At 35.2% G+C, this 15,044-nt stretch overlaps 1 protein-coding gene across 1 annotated transcript in view; it reads left to right on the forward strand.

Annotated features, from left to right (window-relative positions):
* The window catches only part of nmo (serine/threonine-protein kinase nemo), a 67,025-nt gene that overhangs the window by 31,481 nt on the left and 20,500 nt on the right, over nucleotides 1-15,044 (forward strand). Inside the window, exons 5-7 of the mRNA XM_089087111.1 lie at nucleotides 2,662-2,717; nucleotides 8,285-8,477; nucleotides 11,351-11,560. Coding sequence (XP_088943237.1) covers nucleotides 2,662-2,717; nucleotides 8,285-8,477; nucleotides 11,351-11,560 — 459 coding nt within the window. The remainder of the gene's footprint in view (nucleotides 1-2,661; nucleotides 2,718-8,284; nucleotides 8,478-11,350; nucleotides 11,561-15,044) is intronic.

A 15,044-nucleotide genomic window follows, 5' to 3' on the forward strand; every position in this document is an offset into this window, starting at 1 on the left:
ACCAAAGAATTTTTGCGGTAGCCTCAGACCGACAACGAGAAATTTGTTACCAAGCTTATTTTAAATAAGTTTTATTTTTCAATGTAAGCTTAATCTCTTTCTGATTTTTTCAGTTTTCATTTTGTTTGCAATTGGTGTATTCCAGTAAGTTTTTCCGTAACTTAAATCGGCGATTAACCGATGTCCGCGTGTTTTTGAAATACTGTAAAATCTACCACGGTAATTTTCAAGTCGCCAAAAACAACGGAGATCAAAGTTTATCACATAAAATCGTGGCTTTGTTTACCCCGGCTAAGCGTGATACCGTCTAAAATAAATGAAGATTGCAGTGGCATATAGCGTAATAAATGTTATCTCTTAAAGAATGCCGGATTTAAAGAGCCTGTTTTTTTTCTATAATCACGGCACCAAGTACTTAGAGGTATCTGATATATTGGTATTATTTTACCTCGTTCCGAATTCTTGAGGTTTTAAATGTTTGTTGAACCCTCTTTTGAAGGAGTCAACAGAGGGATTTGCAGGAATAACATCCCCTAGAAGATCGTTCTAGATAGAAGTGCAACGCCGGATGAAGCTGTTCCTGAAGTACTCGGTTCTTGGCGTGTCCTCCTTTAGATAATTGAACCGAGATGTGTGCTTTCGTATCTGCCTTGTCGGCTGGACAAAGGGAGGCTTAATGCGAGAGAGCTTGTCTGAGGGAGGTGAATTCATGTATTTGTAGAAAATAGCCATGGACCCTACATCAAACTTTTTATTTACAAGATGGAGTGACTCATGTGTAGAGGTGCAGCCCATCTTCTTTGCCCTATTCTGGAGTGATGCCAACAGTGTTTTCGGAGCACCAGCATATAGCGGGCATCCATATTCAGATGTGGGTCTGATGCAGGACTTGTAGAATAGGATAATTGAGCTGGATGGAAGAAGGTTTTTGCAGCGAAGAGTAACTCCCAGCTTTCTTGCTTATGAGGTTCAAGGTGGTTATTCCAAGAGAGATTAATGGAGAAATGAATCCCCAGTAGACGTGCGTCTTTGTTTTCCAGGCTAACTTTTGTGCTGTATAGTCATAAAATGGGTTTCTAGCATATTCACGTCTGGCGTTCTTTTGAGACACCCTAGATAAAAACCGTAGCATTCTCTATATAGCAAATAAAATTTTAGTTTAGCCTTTCACTTTTTGATGCACTTCAAAACTGATCCACATTTTTTTCAATGATTATTAAGGTTCGATTGGAAAGAAATATTTATGAACTGGAACTTTATTTGGGTGAAAAAAGGGAATATATCTTGTACATTTAGGTGGGCTATATATCTTTTTCATAAAAAGTTATTGGGATTCAAACTCTATAACATGCGAAATTTGAGTTCGACTAGTAAAACTTAACAAAAATGCATATAAATAAATTTTTGATGCGTTTTCGAATAAAAAGATTCGTAACTACCACCCCCACCCCCCCTGAACATAATCCTGGATACGCCCTTGATGGTCAAACCTGGAACAAATAAAACAAATTACTTACACTAAAATACTCATGAAAATCTGAAAAATTCAAAATCGAACTTAGAGCCCGAATTTAAGCACAAAAATAAAAATAAATTTTTACGCTTTGAGTTTTTTAAGGGTCTTTTGTTACTATGTATTCAGATCTCCTGAGAACAAATATTAGCTTTAAAATTGCTTTAAACTTCAATTTCGCCCAAAGTCAAATTTTACGGGAAAAATTCCGAAAATTACTTTTCTTCAAAAATGCTTAGATTTCGACTAAGAAAACTTACGCATTATGTCTACACACTAGAAAACAATATGTATTAGGAAGCATATTTTCTATTGGCGTTTAAGTTATGTGAGGTCCCGACAAGGCACGTCTTACAAACCCCATCTATAAAGGATGCCTCAGTTTTGTCCCAGTCTTCCCCGTCACTTTTCACCACTACGTTATTGATGAACGGTTGCTGCTGCACAGAACATCATGGTAAGTAGAGTTATTTTATGCGGATATCTCTGACATCTATGTGGCTTACTTGAATCATCAATGAGAAATGCACACGTTATCTTCAGCGCATAATGCTGTGGACATTCCACCAGAGACTGAATTCATCGAAAAAGAATAAAAGGGATGTCTTGCCGTAAGATCCCCTTTACACCCTCTATGCCACTTTCGGTTAAGAAGGAAGAATTTCTTAGTAACAAGGCACCAGGCAGAGGTTCATCTTGCTGCTTATGCTACGTCTTAAAAAAAATAGAATTCAACTTCATCATGTCTCCAGTGATGCCGACTTTCTTATTGTGAAGGGTTCTTTTCTTAATACACCAGAAGTTTCAGCTGTCGGCAGTACTGCTCATTTATTGGTTTTAATCGTCACTACGTCAAGAGCGCAATGTTTCGGTAAGTGGGTCAGAATCACGCTTGCGGAACGCAACAAGTGTTTTTATGAAGCTGCTACAGTGTTCATTCAAGACACAGTGTTTACAAACGCACTGGTTGAATCTGGTGAGCTGGTACTGCTCAGCCTTTATAATACTAAAAAGGGTGAAAGGGTTTCTGGGGGGGGGGGGCTCGTGCTGAAACATTCGAGATTTTCTTAGTCATGGAGTGGGATAAGGGTACTTTTTGTGTTTGGGAAACACATGTACAAGTAATGAGTTAAACCTTTTTTTTTCAGGTATTGTCTGCTTTAGATGTTCTTCAACCACCGCATGTTGATTACTTTCAGGAAATGTGAGTATTTCTTTCATTTTGAAGTTCTTTTCTAATGGAGCTACATTAAGAAACCGTCTTTTTTTGGGGGGGGGGGTCAATACTCCATTTTACAACCCATAAAAATGTCATCTTTTCAAAATACTGTTTTGCACAAGGACTAAAACTTTAAAGGTGGTTAATCTCTTTTTGGCTGGTGTAATTGAAAAATATTCATCGATACAAACTCTAGAAGATTATTAAGATTTAATTAAATCTTAAGATTGGGATTTTGTATTATTTATGAATTGAATTCTGAATATGCACAAAAAAGATTTAGAGAACCAAAACAAAATGTGGGCTTTAGAAGCTGTTTGTCCAGGGAACCTATGTCTATAACGATGAAAACCTGCATTAGTTGATTTGTTCAAATTTGCGTTGTTTTTGGCGGAAAGATGAAGGTAGTATCTTTTCCTCCAAATAGGTTGTTTTATTCTGTTATCTTTTCTTGTCATTCTATTGTGAAAAACTAATAATGTAGAAAAAACAGGAATAAATCTCAGTATTTTTCTGTTATTTTAGTTGTAACTATTAGCACTACCTATGGAGTAAAAGTGCCACGAGCACTACTCATAAATCAGCACATATCAAGGGTATCGTTGCTACCTTGCAAGTGGGTTTAAGTATTCATATTTATAAGTCCTTTTGGCATTGAAATATCTTTGTTTCGGTTCTAATACTTAGTACATACTTATAATATTGTAAACGTTCATATACATACTTGTGTATGTATGTAATTAAATAATTATCTTATGTATGTACTGTATCAGCTACATAACTGCAAGTAAGGTGTGACTTGGTCCAATAACAACTGAAAATCTAAAAAACAGAATTTTGATAACAATTAATGCATCAAAAGAATTGGCCTTTTTATGCTGATTTCAAATATATAAAATTCCGAAGTTCACATCAAAAGCTATGAGTCTGAGAAAATATGCCTGAAGAAAAATCACAGATGCATGCTTATTTGTTTTTGTGTTTGTTTCCAGGAGTGATTTTATCGAACTAATTATCCTAGAAAATCTGGAGAGGGCTCATTTGAATGGTAATTAAAAGCTCTAGTGCCCTTTTTAAGTGACACATACATATTACATGCTTATGCTTGTTACTTGCACACATGTGACACATTACACACATGTGATGCAGCTAAGCCTGTCGGGCGATAGGGATAAAGCAGAAAAACGCAATCACAATATACCCTTAAAGAAATCCATCTCCTAGCGTAAAAAGTCTTGACATCAATTTTTTACGCCACAAACGAAGCTTTTACCCAAAAAACAGTATATTCTTTTAATTGATCCTGCGGATCTCAACAAATGCATTAGGAGACCTTATACCAATGTTTCACCAATGTAATTACCTTATACCAATGATCTTTCTGGAAATACTGAAATTGCTCATTTAAAAGGGTGAAACTTGTCGATGTTAAAACTATTACTACTACTACTAATAACTCACCGCAGCACCAAGCCGCCTGAGGCCAACACAGCTACGCACGATCCTCCTCCACCCCAATCTATTCAAAGCCTCCCTTTTTACACCCGCCCACGAAGTTCCCATTTCCTTTAAATCTTTCTTTATGACGTCCTCCCACCCCGGACGACGACGAACTGCTTTCCGTTTAGCTCTAGATGGTTGGCTGAAATGAACAATCTTCGGCAATCTGTCATCGTTCATCCGTACAACGTGCCCTAACCATTTCAACCTTTCTTTCATTATAGCCCTAGAGAGCGGTATTGAACCACACCTTTTGTACAGCCTATTGTTTGAAATATGGTCAGTCAGCCGGGTACCCAGAGCAACCCTTAAGCAATTACTCTGGAAAACATCTATAAAATCTTCATCCACTTTTCAAAGTGCCCATGATTCCGAGCTATATTTGTCTACTGTCATTACTGCAGCTTTTAATATTCTAAACCTTGTATGCAGACTTATCTTCCTATTCTTCCAGACTTTTTTTAGCAGTGAAAAAACACCCTGAGCTTTGGCTGTTCTATTTTTAACATCTTCACTGCTCCCACCATCGTTACTAATAATGCTACCAAGGTAAGTGAAGCTGCCCACCTGATCAATCTTATCATTACGCAACGTCACCTTTTCATCTTCACTTATTCCTAGCCTCAGTGACTTAGTCTTCTTAACATTAATTTTCAAACCTATACTAGCACCCTGAACTCACAAAACCTCTTAAAGTTCCTTTAGTTTGCTAAAACTTTCATCTAGGATGCTTAAATCATCAGTATAATCCAAATCCAATAGACTTTTTCCTCCCATTTCATTCTGAGGTCCCCCATTGCCTTTCGTGTGCTTCTTAAGACAACGTCTATCAAAATAATCCATATAAAGGGGGATAGAACACAACCCTGCTTAACTCTTGATTTAATACAAAACCAGCTCCTAACCTCATTTCCTACCTTAACCGCAGCAGTGTTATTCTCGTACATAGCACTAATCACCTTAATGTATTTGTCTGGTATACCGTACAAGGATAAAACCTTTATTAAAGGTCTTCTATCAACAGAATCGAACGCTTGCTCATAATCTATAAAACTGAGGACCAAAGGTGTTTGAAAACTCAAGCACTTCTCAATTATTATCCTAAGAGTGAAAATTTGATTGACACATCCTCTACCTTTTCTAAAACCGCACTGCTCTTCTCTTAAAACTTTGTCTACGGCATCTCTCAGTCTAAAAAGTATCATATTACTAAGTAGTTTACTATCTACAGAGACCAGACTAATGCCTCGATAATTACCACACTCACTTTAACAACTTTCTTATAAAGTGGCTTAATTAAGGTTTTCCTAAAATCGTTAGGTACTTCCCCATTTTAAAAGATCATATTCATAATCTTCAATAACTTATTTTCAACCTCAGCGCCACCATATTTAGGTAACTCATTTACCACCCTATCAGCACCAGGAGCCTTATAATTCTTTAATCCTTTTAGTACTGTTGCTAATTCCTCCTCACAAAACATATCTTCCTTCACATCCAAAGAATGACAAACTTTTTCATTTTCCTCTATATTATTTCCTGTATCTTTATCTCAATTAAGCAAGTTCTCAAAATGTTCGGCTCATCCCTATTTACTTTTTTCTTTATCGCTAATTGCGACCCAATTCCTATCTTCAACTGGGCCAAGTCCAGATTGACTACTCCCTCTTAATTTATTAACAGGCCATTACAACATTTTACTATTATGCCGTCTATCTGCATCATCCAGATCCTCGGCAATTTTATCCATGGTCTCCACTTCACAACTCCTTAGTTTATATTTTAATGCTTTCTCCACTCAATTTACATTTCTTTTGTTTTCATACGATCTATCACTCAGATAATTCTTGTACAAGTCCTTTCTCCTTTCTATTAAACATAAAGCTTTTTCACTAATATTCTTAGCTGCAGTTCTAGCTTTCTTCCCTAAAACACCTTCAGCAACTTCACAAATTATTTTTTTTAAATTATTCCAACTATCTTCCACATTATCAAATTTTAAACTCTCAAGTTTAGTATTCAACTGTTCCTGGAAAGTTTCCCTCAAATTCTCATCCTGGAGTCTACCAACATTACAACTTCCCGGGAGGTAGTTACCCTTACGATATTTCAGCTTTAAATTAACTCTTGACACTACTAGATGCTGATCTCTACTTTTAACATCAATAGCAACACCTCTATATACCCTAGTATCTTGTAATGATCCTGCCAGTCTTCGGCTTACTATAATATAATCAATAAGGTCAGCTGTATTTCCATCAAGTGAAGATAATGTTAATATATGAGACATTTTATGACCAAACACCGTACTGGTTATAACTAGATTACTTTACCCACGAAATTGCAAAAATCTGTAGCCATTACTGTTTTCTTTTCCAACAACAAACTTACCTAAGGTAGGATACCATCTATCCCTATTTTTACCAACCTGGGCATTAAAATCTCCCAGTAATAACATCATATTTCTACCTGGGACCTTGTCTATTTGCTCCTGTAACTGTAACTAAAATTCATCTGAGTCCCTAGTATCTCTGTCTGCTGGTTCTACAGGGACGTATACTACTATAACTGAAACCCTGAACTTTCTAGTCATAAAATGAGCAATTAGTATTCTATTATTAATACTTTCCCAGCCTAAACAAGACTTAGCAGCTTCCTTATTCATCATGAGCCCTCCTCTTTGTCAATGTGCCCCATCCTTCCTGCCTGCGTAAACAAATTCTATACCACCTAATTTTATGCTTCCTAACCCTGGGATATGAGTTTCTGAAATTCCTAATAAGTCCAGTTCGAATCGTCTGAATTCGTCAGTTAAATTGTCGATACAACAGTCATTTTTTAACGTCGTCACATTCCAAGTTCCAATTTTCGTGTTCTTTAAATGCTGGAAATTATTTCGACACCAGGAAACTCAATGATCCAGCATACCAGTGTACAATAGAGGTCAAACATCTTCTTAAGTATACACCGAAGTGCTTGAGCTGGCTTAGAACCGGGCAGCAAGAAGTCCCTGGGACCTCCATGAATTCTCCTAATTCTTTGAGAATTAATTAAACACTTTGAATTATGAAAAGAATAAATCTTCTTCACTAGACATAAGAATAAGCCTAAGCTTTTGTGTATTTTTTCCAAATCATGTCACGTAGAGTTTTGATCTCACATCTGGTTGATGTATTAACCTGATTTTTTCTATAAGCACTACCAAAGAATAGGGGTAATCTTGCAAGAGTACAAATTGGTGCTAGTATCGAAGAAAAAAAAGTCGCAAATGCCATCTAGCGTTTGGCGTTTCATAGTGTAGTAATAAGTGTCAGATAGTCAGTTTTGGTATTATATTGTATCAGATTAACGACGCTTTTTGAATACTTAGGTCCTTGCGTCGGAAATCAGTTTTGAAACAAAACGTAATTGTGAAGTTTGAAAAAAATGCCAAGAAACGCAAACGGTATATAGTTAGTGGTGGTTTTATTTTATTATTTTTTGTTTTACTAGAGCCAGTTTCCACTCTTATAAGTTGCACGTTCTCTTTGCGCTGTACACCAAAGAGTGTAACGTTGCCTTTTTAGGAGATTTTTCATTTTCTTTACTTTTTTATTTGGACATTTTTTTTTTTTTCATTTTATAATTTCTATTTGGGTACCTGTTAGTTAAACGAAACATAGTCAAGAATCATGCTTAGGTTAGATTTCAGAAAACCGGTTTCATAGCCAAAAAGACAAGTGACGGGGGATAGAATGCATTGGACTTATAAAATTTGGTCTATATGTTCGCACTTTAGGGGGGTGGGGGTTAGGTTAGGTACGCTGTCAAAATACGTTACCCCCATCCTTCTTAATGTGCAAATATATAGCCCAAATTATGTTATTATATAAACTAAAGGTTATATTTCATTAGGATTAACCTAACGTCACTTCTTGGGTGTGTTTCGTTTAATTAACAAGTACCTCCATTTGCACAAATGTTATGATTGTTTAGGTTTTGTTGCAACAATGTATGATTTGTTACGTTATGATTTTTTGTTTTTATTTCTTAATATTACCCTCTATTTTTAGCTACGTTATTACTGAGCTAATGCAAAGCGATCTCCACAAGATAATTGTATCACCACAACATCTATCCTCAGATCACATAAAAGTCTTTCTTTACCAAATTCTTCGTGGATTGAAATATTTACATTCGGCGAGAGTGTTGCATCGGGATATTAAACCTGGAAATTTGTTGGTCAACAGCAATTGTGTGCTAAAGGTAGGTATTTTTTGATATGGTATTTGCAAAAGAAGAAGAAGTAATTCATTAGAGAAACCAAACCGAGGAAGAAAATGAATAAAAATCGTTAGCCATTAAACTCTAGGGATCCTGTGCGGATAAAATATGCAGTAATTTCCTTCATAAACCAACCAGGAGATAAAAAAATTAGATTAAAAAAAAACTGCTAGCATGAACAAACGCGCACAGAGTAACATAATTATTATAATTCTTTTATGCTTAGCAAATACATAAACTATATTCACAAGAGGATATGAAAAACCAATCAAAACATATAGATTTACCTTAAACCATCCAAAAGGGGGGACGAGATCTCATCTGGAGAGCAACTGAGGACTATACATAACGTAAAACCAAAGAACAGCCAAGGAACATATTGCCAATATGTTGCCAAGGAACAGGGAAAGTTTTGTATTCACATTTGTCAAATTGTTCTGAAGAGTTGAAAAACTTTAGGAAATAGAATCTGAATTTACAAAATTTGAGCCTTTCTCGGTCTAGAATGTATGTCATAGTACTCTTTGGGAGAGCACGACTACTTTAAAGCTGACTGCATAGAAATGCCCATACTGCGTTTTCACTATTCTCTTCTCCTTCGGAGCTGGAGAAAATAGAGGGAAATACTTTGAAGGAAATGGGATATCCCATTTAACGTTCTAATGTAGGGCGTTTTAAAAAATAAAAAACAATTATATTAAGTTTAAAATGTGATCTTAATTTGCAAATTTCCAATTTCTTTTAAGGGGGGGGGGTCAACTTAAAAAATAAAGAACAAGGAGAGTTAAAATAAGGAAATAAAGAAAAGGAAAAAGAAGGATTGAATGATAAACCCTATGAAATTTTTTGAATTTTACGTAATAATTGATAATTTCATATTGAATAAAACAAATTTTTGTCCGTTTTTGTATTCATCTTTATTTCTTGTGAATCGCTAAGGAAAGCTCTTCTGAATTTACAAAGTTATGAGAGTAAATCAATTGATTTGTGGATTAAAACAACTGCAAATGTAAAAATGGACTTGACCTGACGTTTCATGAAACATCATGCATAAGGTGCTTTTTTTGTTTTCTATTCTCAAAGTGTGCTGATTTTCTGCTAATTATCTTTTTTGGAGCGAGTATTAAGACTTTTTAAAAAGGTGAAAACATCTAAAATTCGTTAGGACATAAACACGACCCATACCTGCCCGAAGGTATACCTCCTGCCCTCAATATTTTCGTGGACACGTCCCCCTGAAAAGAAATGGGGAAAATATGTATCTTTGGGCGAACTAAATTCTGTTCCAAGCATCAGATCTCCTCCTCTTTGGAAAAGGACTCTGGCTGCCTCCCTAACACTCTGGGTGATAACAGGGATGAATACAGGATTAATTTTTTGGGGGTGGAGCACCGATAAAGTTTGTTTCTCCCGTCAGTATTTTTTACCCATCCGACCCTGTAATTAGCGCAATTTTTACCTTCTGTGGGGCAGGGGCGTTTCCCGAAAACCACCTCCTGGATCTGCATCTGGGTGATATTAAATTATCCATGCACGCCTATACTTTTCAATATTTCCCATACACGCGTATATTTATAGGACATTTTTCAAATCCACTTTTCTGTCTCATTTTCACGAATATTTAAGCTTATTAATGTTTTTTTTTTAACCTCCAAGATTTTTATAATCTTGTCTAATAAAATTTATCTTATTAAAATATGGACATGTCCGAAATTTTTAGAAACTTGTCAGCCTTTATCCGCGTCTTGATAGTTATTTGAGGGCAACTAACCCCCCTCTCACGCCCACCTTTTCCCCAAAAACATCCAATCAAAATTTTTAGATAGCCATTTTATTAAACGTAGTTGAAAGTTTTTGAAATTAGGTCTTTCAGGATGTTTTATTTTTAGACACACGATATCTCAATATTTTTTTCTTTCCTTTTTTACTCTGCTCTTGCGTATTTTTTATGTTTGCATGTACTAATGTATTGCAGTGTATTCTCTTCTTCTTTTTGGTTATGCTTCATACCTGTTCTTTTCGCATATGATGTGGGTTAAAAACAAATTATTATTGTTATTTTTATATTACTTGCATTTGAAATAACAACCTTGCAAAAAGACATATTATTTGGGTGAGTTTTATTATATATCAAAGATACATTATTTATATGCTAAAATAGTCAAATAAGTTTCTAGAAGGAAAGTTATTACAGGATAGTAGTTAGTTATATTATTTGAATGTATTTTATTGTAAATTAATTTAGAAATATGTCTTGGTCCATACAAACAAATTTGATACTAGAATGAAAACATGTTTAAATAAAGATTTCATGGAACTGAGTTCTTTGCTTTTAGAATAGCACCTATATATACGTTCAAACAGGAGGGCTTTAATTAAAAAAAAACCAATTTTGGCCCTTGGAAAACTGAAAAGTTCATTTTACCGAATAAATGAGTCAATGAATATGCGAGTTAGAACTGGATAGGATGCTCCTTTAATGTTTACAGTTTTAGATTTAAATATATATTGTCCCTTGAAATGTTCAGAGGCCTAAGAGATTTGACCTAAGCGACAGAGAAAATAAAAGCAGAAGAGACATCACTGTATCGATTTTGATGAACCAAATGATGGGGTAAAAATAACTTCAGGATTTTTGTTTCTTTAACTGTTTGCTCCAATAAATAATGCTGAGAAATCCGGCACCCTCTTCATGAAAAATTCCCTTCCCCCATTAAAAATTCATCCATGGAAAAATCCTCCAGCGTTATTATCGGAAATTTTTCTCGAGATCCACTTTTTTTTTCTTTTGAAAATGATTTTTTTTACTAAAATGTTTTTTTTTATATATATTTTTCTATAATTTGTTATTTTAGATATGTGACTTTGGCCTTGCACGTGTTGAGGAACCTGATCCAAATGTTGCGATGACCCAAGAAGTTGTGACTCAGTATTATAGAGCTCCTGAAATTTTGATGGGGGCAAAACATTATACAGCCGCCGTGGATGTCTGGAGTGTTGGGTGCATCTTTGGTGAACTTCTAGGAAGAAGGATTTTGTTCCAGGCGCAAACTCCTATACAACAGGTATGGTTTTGAAAGCTTCTGGCGAAATAGAACGAGTGAACAAGAATTATCTTCACAATGTATTTGCAAAGGGTGATGCATTGGTGATGCACGCTTGGTGATGCACGCTTGGTGATGCACCAAGCGTTGGGACAGAAAATTATTTTTGGTATTTATCCTAATGAAAAAGGGCAAATATTCTTGCTACAGGATGTGCAAGGGATAGGGTAAATTGAAAATGTCAAATGATAATTACTATAGCTGGTGGTTTGGAATCTTGAAGAAAAAAAAATGCTAATTTTTGTCCCTTTTTATTTCTCTATTTTTTATTCTTTTATAAAATTCTTTTTAATATTTTTTATTATATATATATATATATATATATATATATATATATATATATATATATATATATATATATATATATATATATAATAAATGTAGTAACGATTCCTTTTGTAAATATAAAAAAAAAAAACTAGAATATACAAGAATATAAATGTTCTTTACATAAAGTAGCGATTTCTTTTAAGAAACTGTTCCCATCGACCCAAGCATTCAAACCTTGCCTTAAATGAATATTTAAAAAAAAGTTTGAAAAGAAACGAGTGGGATGAGACAACAAACTAAACAATTCTTTAGCACCAAGTTTTAGGTTGTCGGAAAGTCCACCTAATTATTCAACCTTTGTTGACAGCACATAATCAGAGACTCACTCAGCTTAGTACATAATAATAATAAGACTCAGTAGTAACACAGAGTAACAGAAAATATAAACACACAACACAAAGTATTAGTCCCTTCAGGTGGAGGAAGAAAGGTCAAAAACATCAAATCGCACGCGCTAATAAACTGTTATATATTTGGAATCTAGATGGAGTTGTTTTTCAGATGTGCAGAAGCTTAAATTTGTTAGATATACAATCAGGTGTAACGTGCATAATGTTGTAACGTGCAAATTTGTAACGTGCATAATGTGTGCACATGTACATTGATGGAACAGGCAGGGTTGTCAGATTTGCTCTCAGACTTTATGACTATTACTTGTCTGGGAATCTACCATAATTTCGTGCAGGAAATCTAACGGGTATTGACTAAGGAAACCTCCCAGAACCCAGGAGATTTACCAAAATGTTTACCACAGCTTACCGGAATGATTCGTGCAGACAGACTGCACAGCATACCTGAGCATACGGTGCTTTATTTGGGTAATCTTCTAAGTTTGTCAGACTTTAAGGCTATCTTCAGGCTCAATGTAAGTTTTTATCCCGCCTCTACATCTTGGCTAAATGAAAGCTCTCGTCATTGCTTTCATAGCTTAAAAGTTAGAAATGGTTTTGGTGGCCATTAAAAAGTCAAATTGAAACACATAAAAAATACATAGGAAACACATACACGCATAAAACATTAATGGTCGATTGATCACAGCACACATAAAAAATGATAAGTTTTATTGAAAGCGACAATTATATCCCAGTGTAGTAAGGTGGTTGTGAGAGTGGTAGATAATTTTTGAGAAATGGTGCAAATTATGAACATCTAGGGACAGGGCCAGTCCATTCCAGATACTGCCCAACTGCCCCAGCTCTCAGAGCTGTTAGTTTCCAACTCTTTTCGGGCGGTTAGATTTAAAGAAAATAATCTACAAAATGGATTAAAACCTGTTCGGAAGTGATTTCGGAGGTTGGAAGGAGAATCCTCGGAACAAACAAAAAAATCGAGGATACATAACGAGTTGAAAGGTATCTTAACACTTGTGGGGTAAGTGTTCATGGTGGATAAATTCAAAGCCAAATTAAATCGATTTATTACGCCAAACGAAAAGTGGGTCGTCGCTGAATGGGGTGGGAAGATGTTTTAAAGAAGAATTTAAAGGAATTCGGAACTCCTTGGGAGGGGGTAAAGAGTTAATAGATTTGGGGGAGGATGAGCATAGCCATCTGTGTTGGCTTCGGGCCGCTTGGTGCTGCAGGGAGTAGTAAGTGGAAGTAGCAATAGGCTCCCTTTCGTTTAAATACCGTCGATTATGATCTTGAAATTCGTTTACTAATAGTTTGTGGTATCGACCTAGTTGGCAAATTTGAAAAAGGACGTAAAACGTGGTAAATACAATTTTTGAGTGTTTAAAGGTTGAAGACTTTTGTTTAAAGTGATAAATTTTCTAAACAACATTCGTGTTTACTCTTGTTTATAATTACAGCTTGGCTTGCAAAAATTGCATGTTATCAATTATCTATGCTGTGCAATCTAACCTATGGATAATTTAAGGATAATAAAAAAGACCCCCCCCCCCCAAAAAAAAAAAAAAACTTCTATCGTATCGTAAACCAACATTCTATCGTAACTTCTATCGTAAACCAACAATCGCGTTAGAAATAAAAATTTTCCCGCTGATTCTCTTTCAGCCAACCAAACTAGTAAGTAAAAGAGAGACGAGATGAGGGAAGAAGAAAAGCTAAAAAAGAGACGCAATTAAACCAAAAGTAAGACCAAAGTAACTAAAAGAGAGACAAGATGAGGGAACAAGAGAAATTATAGACAATTATCTCTGGGTACTGGTACAATTAACTCTCGGAACATTATATGTTTACTCCTTTGGCTCTTAACTTTACACTTTTCCATTTACACTCACTGTATTAAATTCAATTCAAGCTATGGGACTTCAAGTAAAAGGTATTTGATAGTCAGTAAATAGCAGTATTTAAAATTTTGGAAATATGGTCGCTACAGAGAATTTCCAGTAAAACGTTAACGGTAACGTAAAACGGAATTTCCAGTAAAACTGTAAAGTGGGAAATTCTGATGAAATCAAACAGTTCGTGGTAACGAACTGTAAGTAAGGAGCGACCCGGCTCAATGGTAACCGAAACTCTAGAAAACGGTATTTTGATACAAATAGATACATCAAAAGAATTAGATTTTAATGCTGATTTCAAATATATAAGTTTCATCACGTTTAGTCCTACCCATCAAAAGTTACTTAGAATATTTGGCTGATTTTCGAAAAAAGGGGGAAAGACCCCCTAAAAGTTATAGAACCTTAATGAAAATCACACCATCATATTCAGCGTATCAGAGAATTCTACTGTAGAGGTTTCAAGCTCTTATCTAAAAAAATGTGGAATTTTGCATTTTTTGCCAGAAGAAAGATCACGGATGCGTGTTTATTTTTTTTTTTTTTTTTTTTTTTTTTTTTTAAGGGGTGATAGTATCGACCCAGTGGTCCTAGAATATCGTGGGAGGGCTCATTGGAATGGAAATTAAAACTTCTAGTTCCCTTTTTAAGTGACAAAAAAAATGGAGGGCAACTAGGCCCCCTCCCACGCTCAAAGATTAAATAAAATTTTCTAAGATTAAATAAAAAAAAACAAGTTTTTTAAACTGAAAGTAAGGAGCGACATTAAAACTTAAAACGAACAGAAATTATTCCGTATATGAAAGGGGCTCTCCCCTTCTCAACGCCCTGCTCTTTACGCTAAAGTTTGACTCTGTCTCACAATTTTAT

This window comes from Artemia sp. Qi Xiang Cuo, chromosome 3 (genome assembly GCF_049724085.1).
Source record: "Artemia sp. Qi Xiang Cuo chromosome 3, ASM4972408v1, whole genome shotgun sequence".
Classification (NCBI taxonomy): Eukaryota; Metazoa; Arthropoda; class Branchiopoda; order Anostraca; family Artemiidae; genus Artemia; species Artemia sp. Qi Xiang Cuo.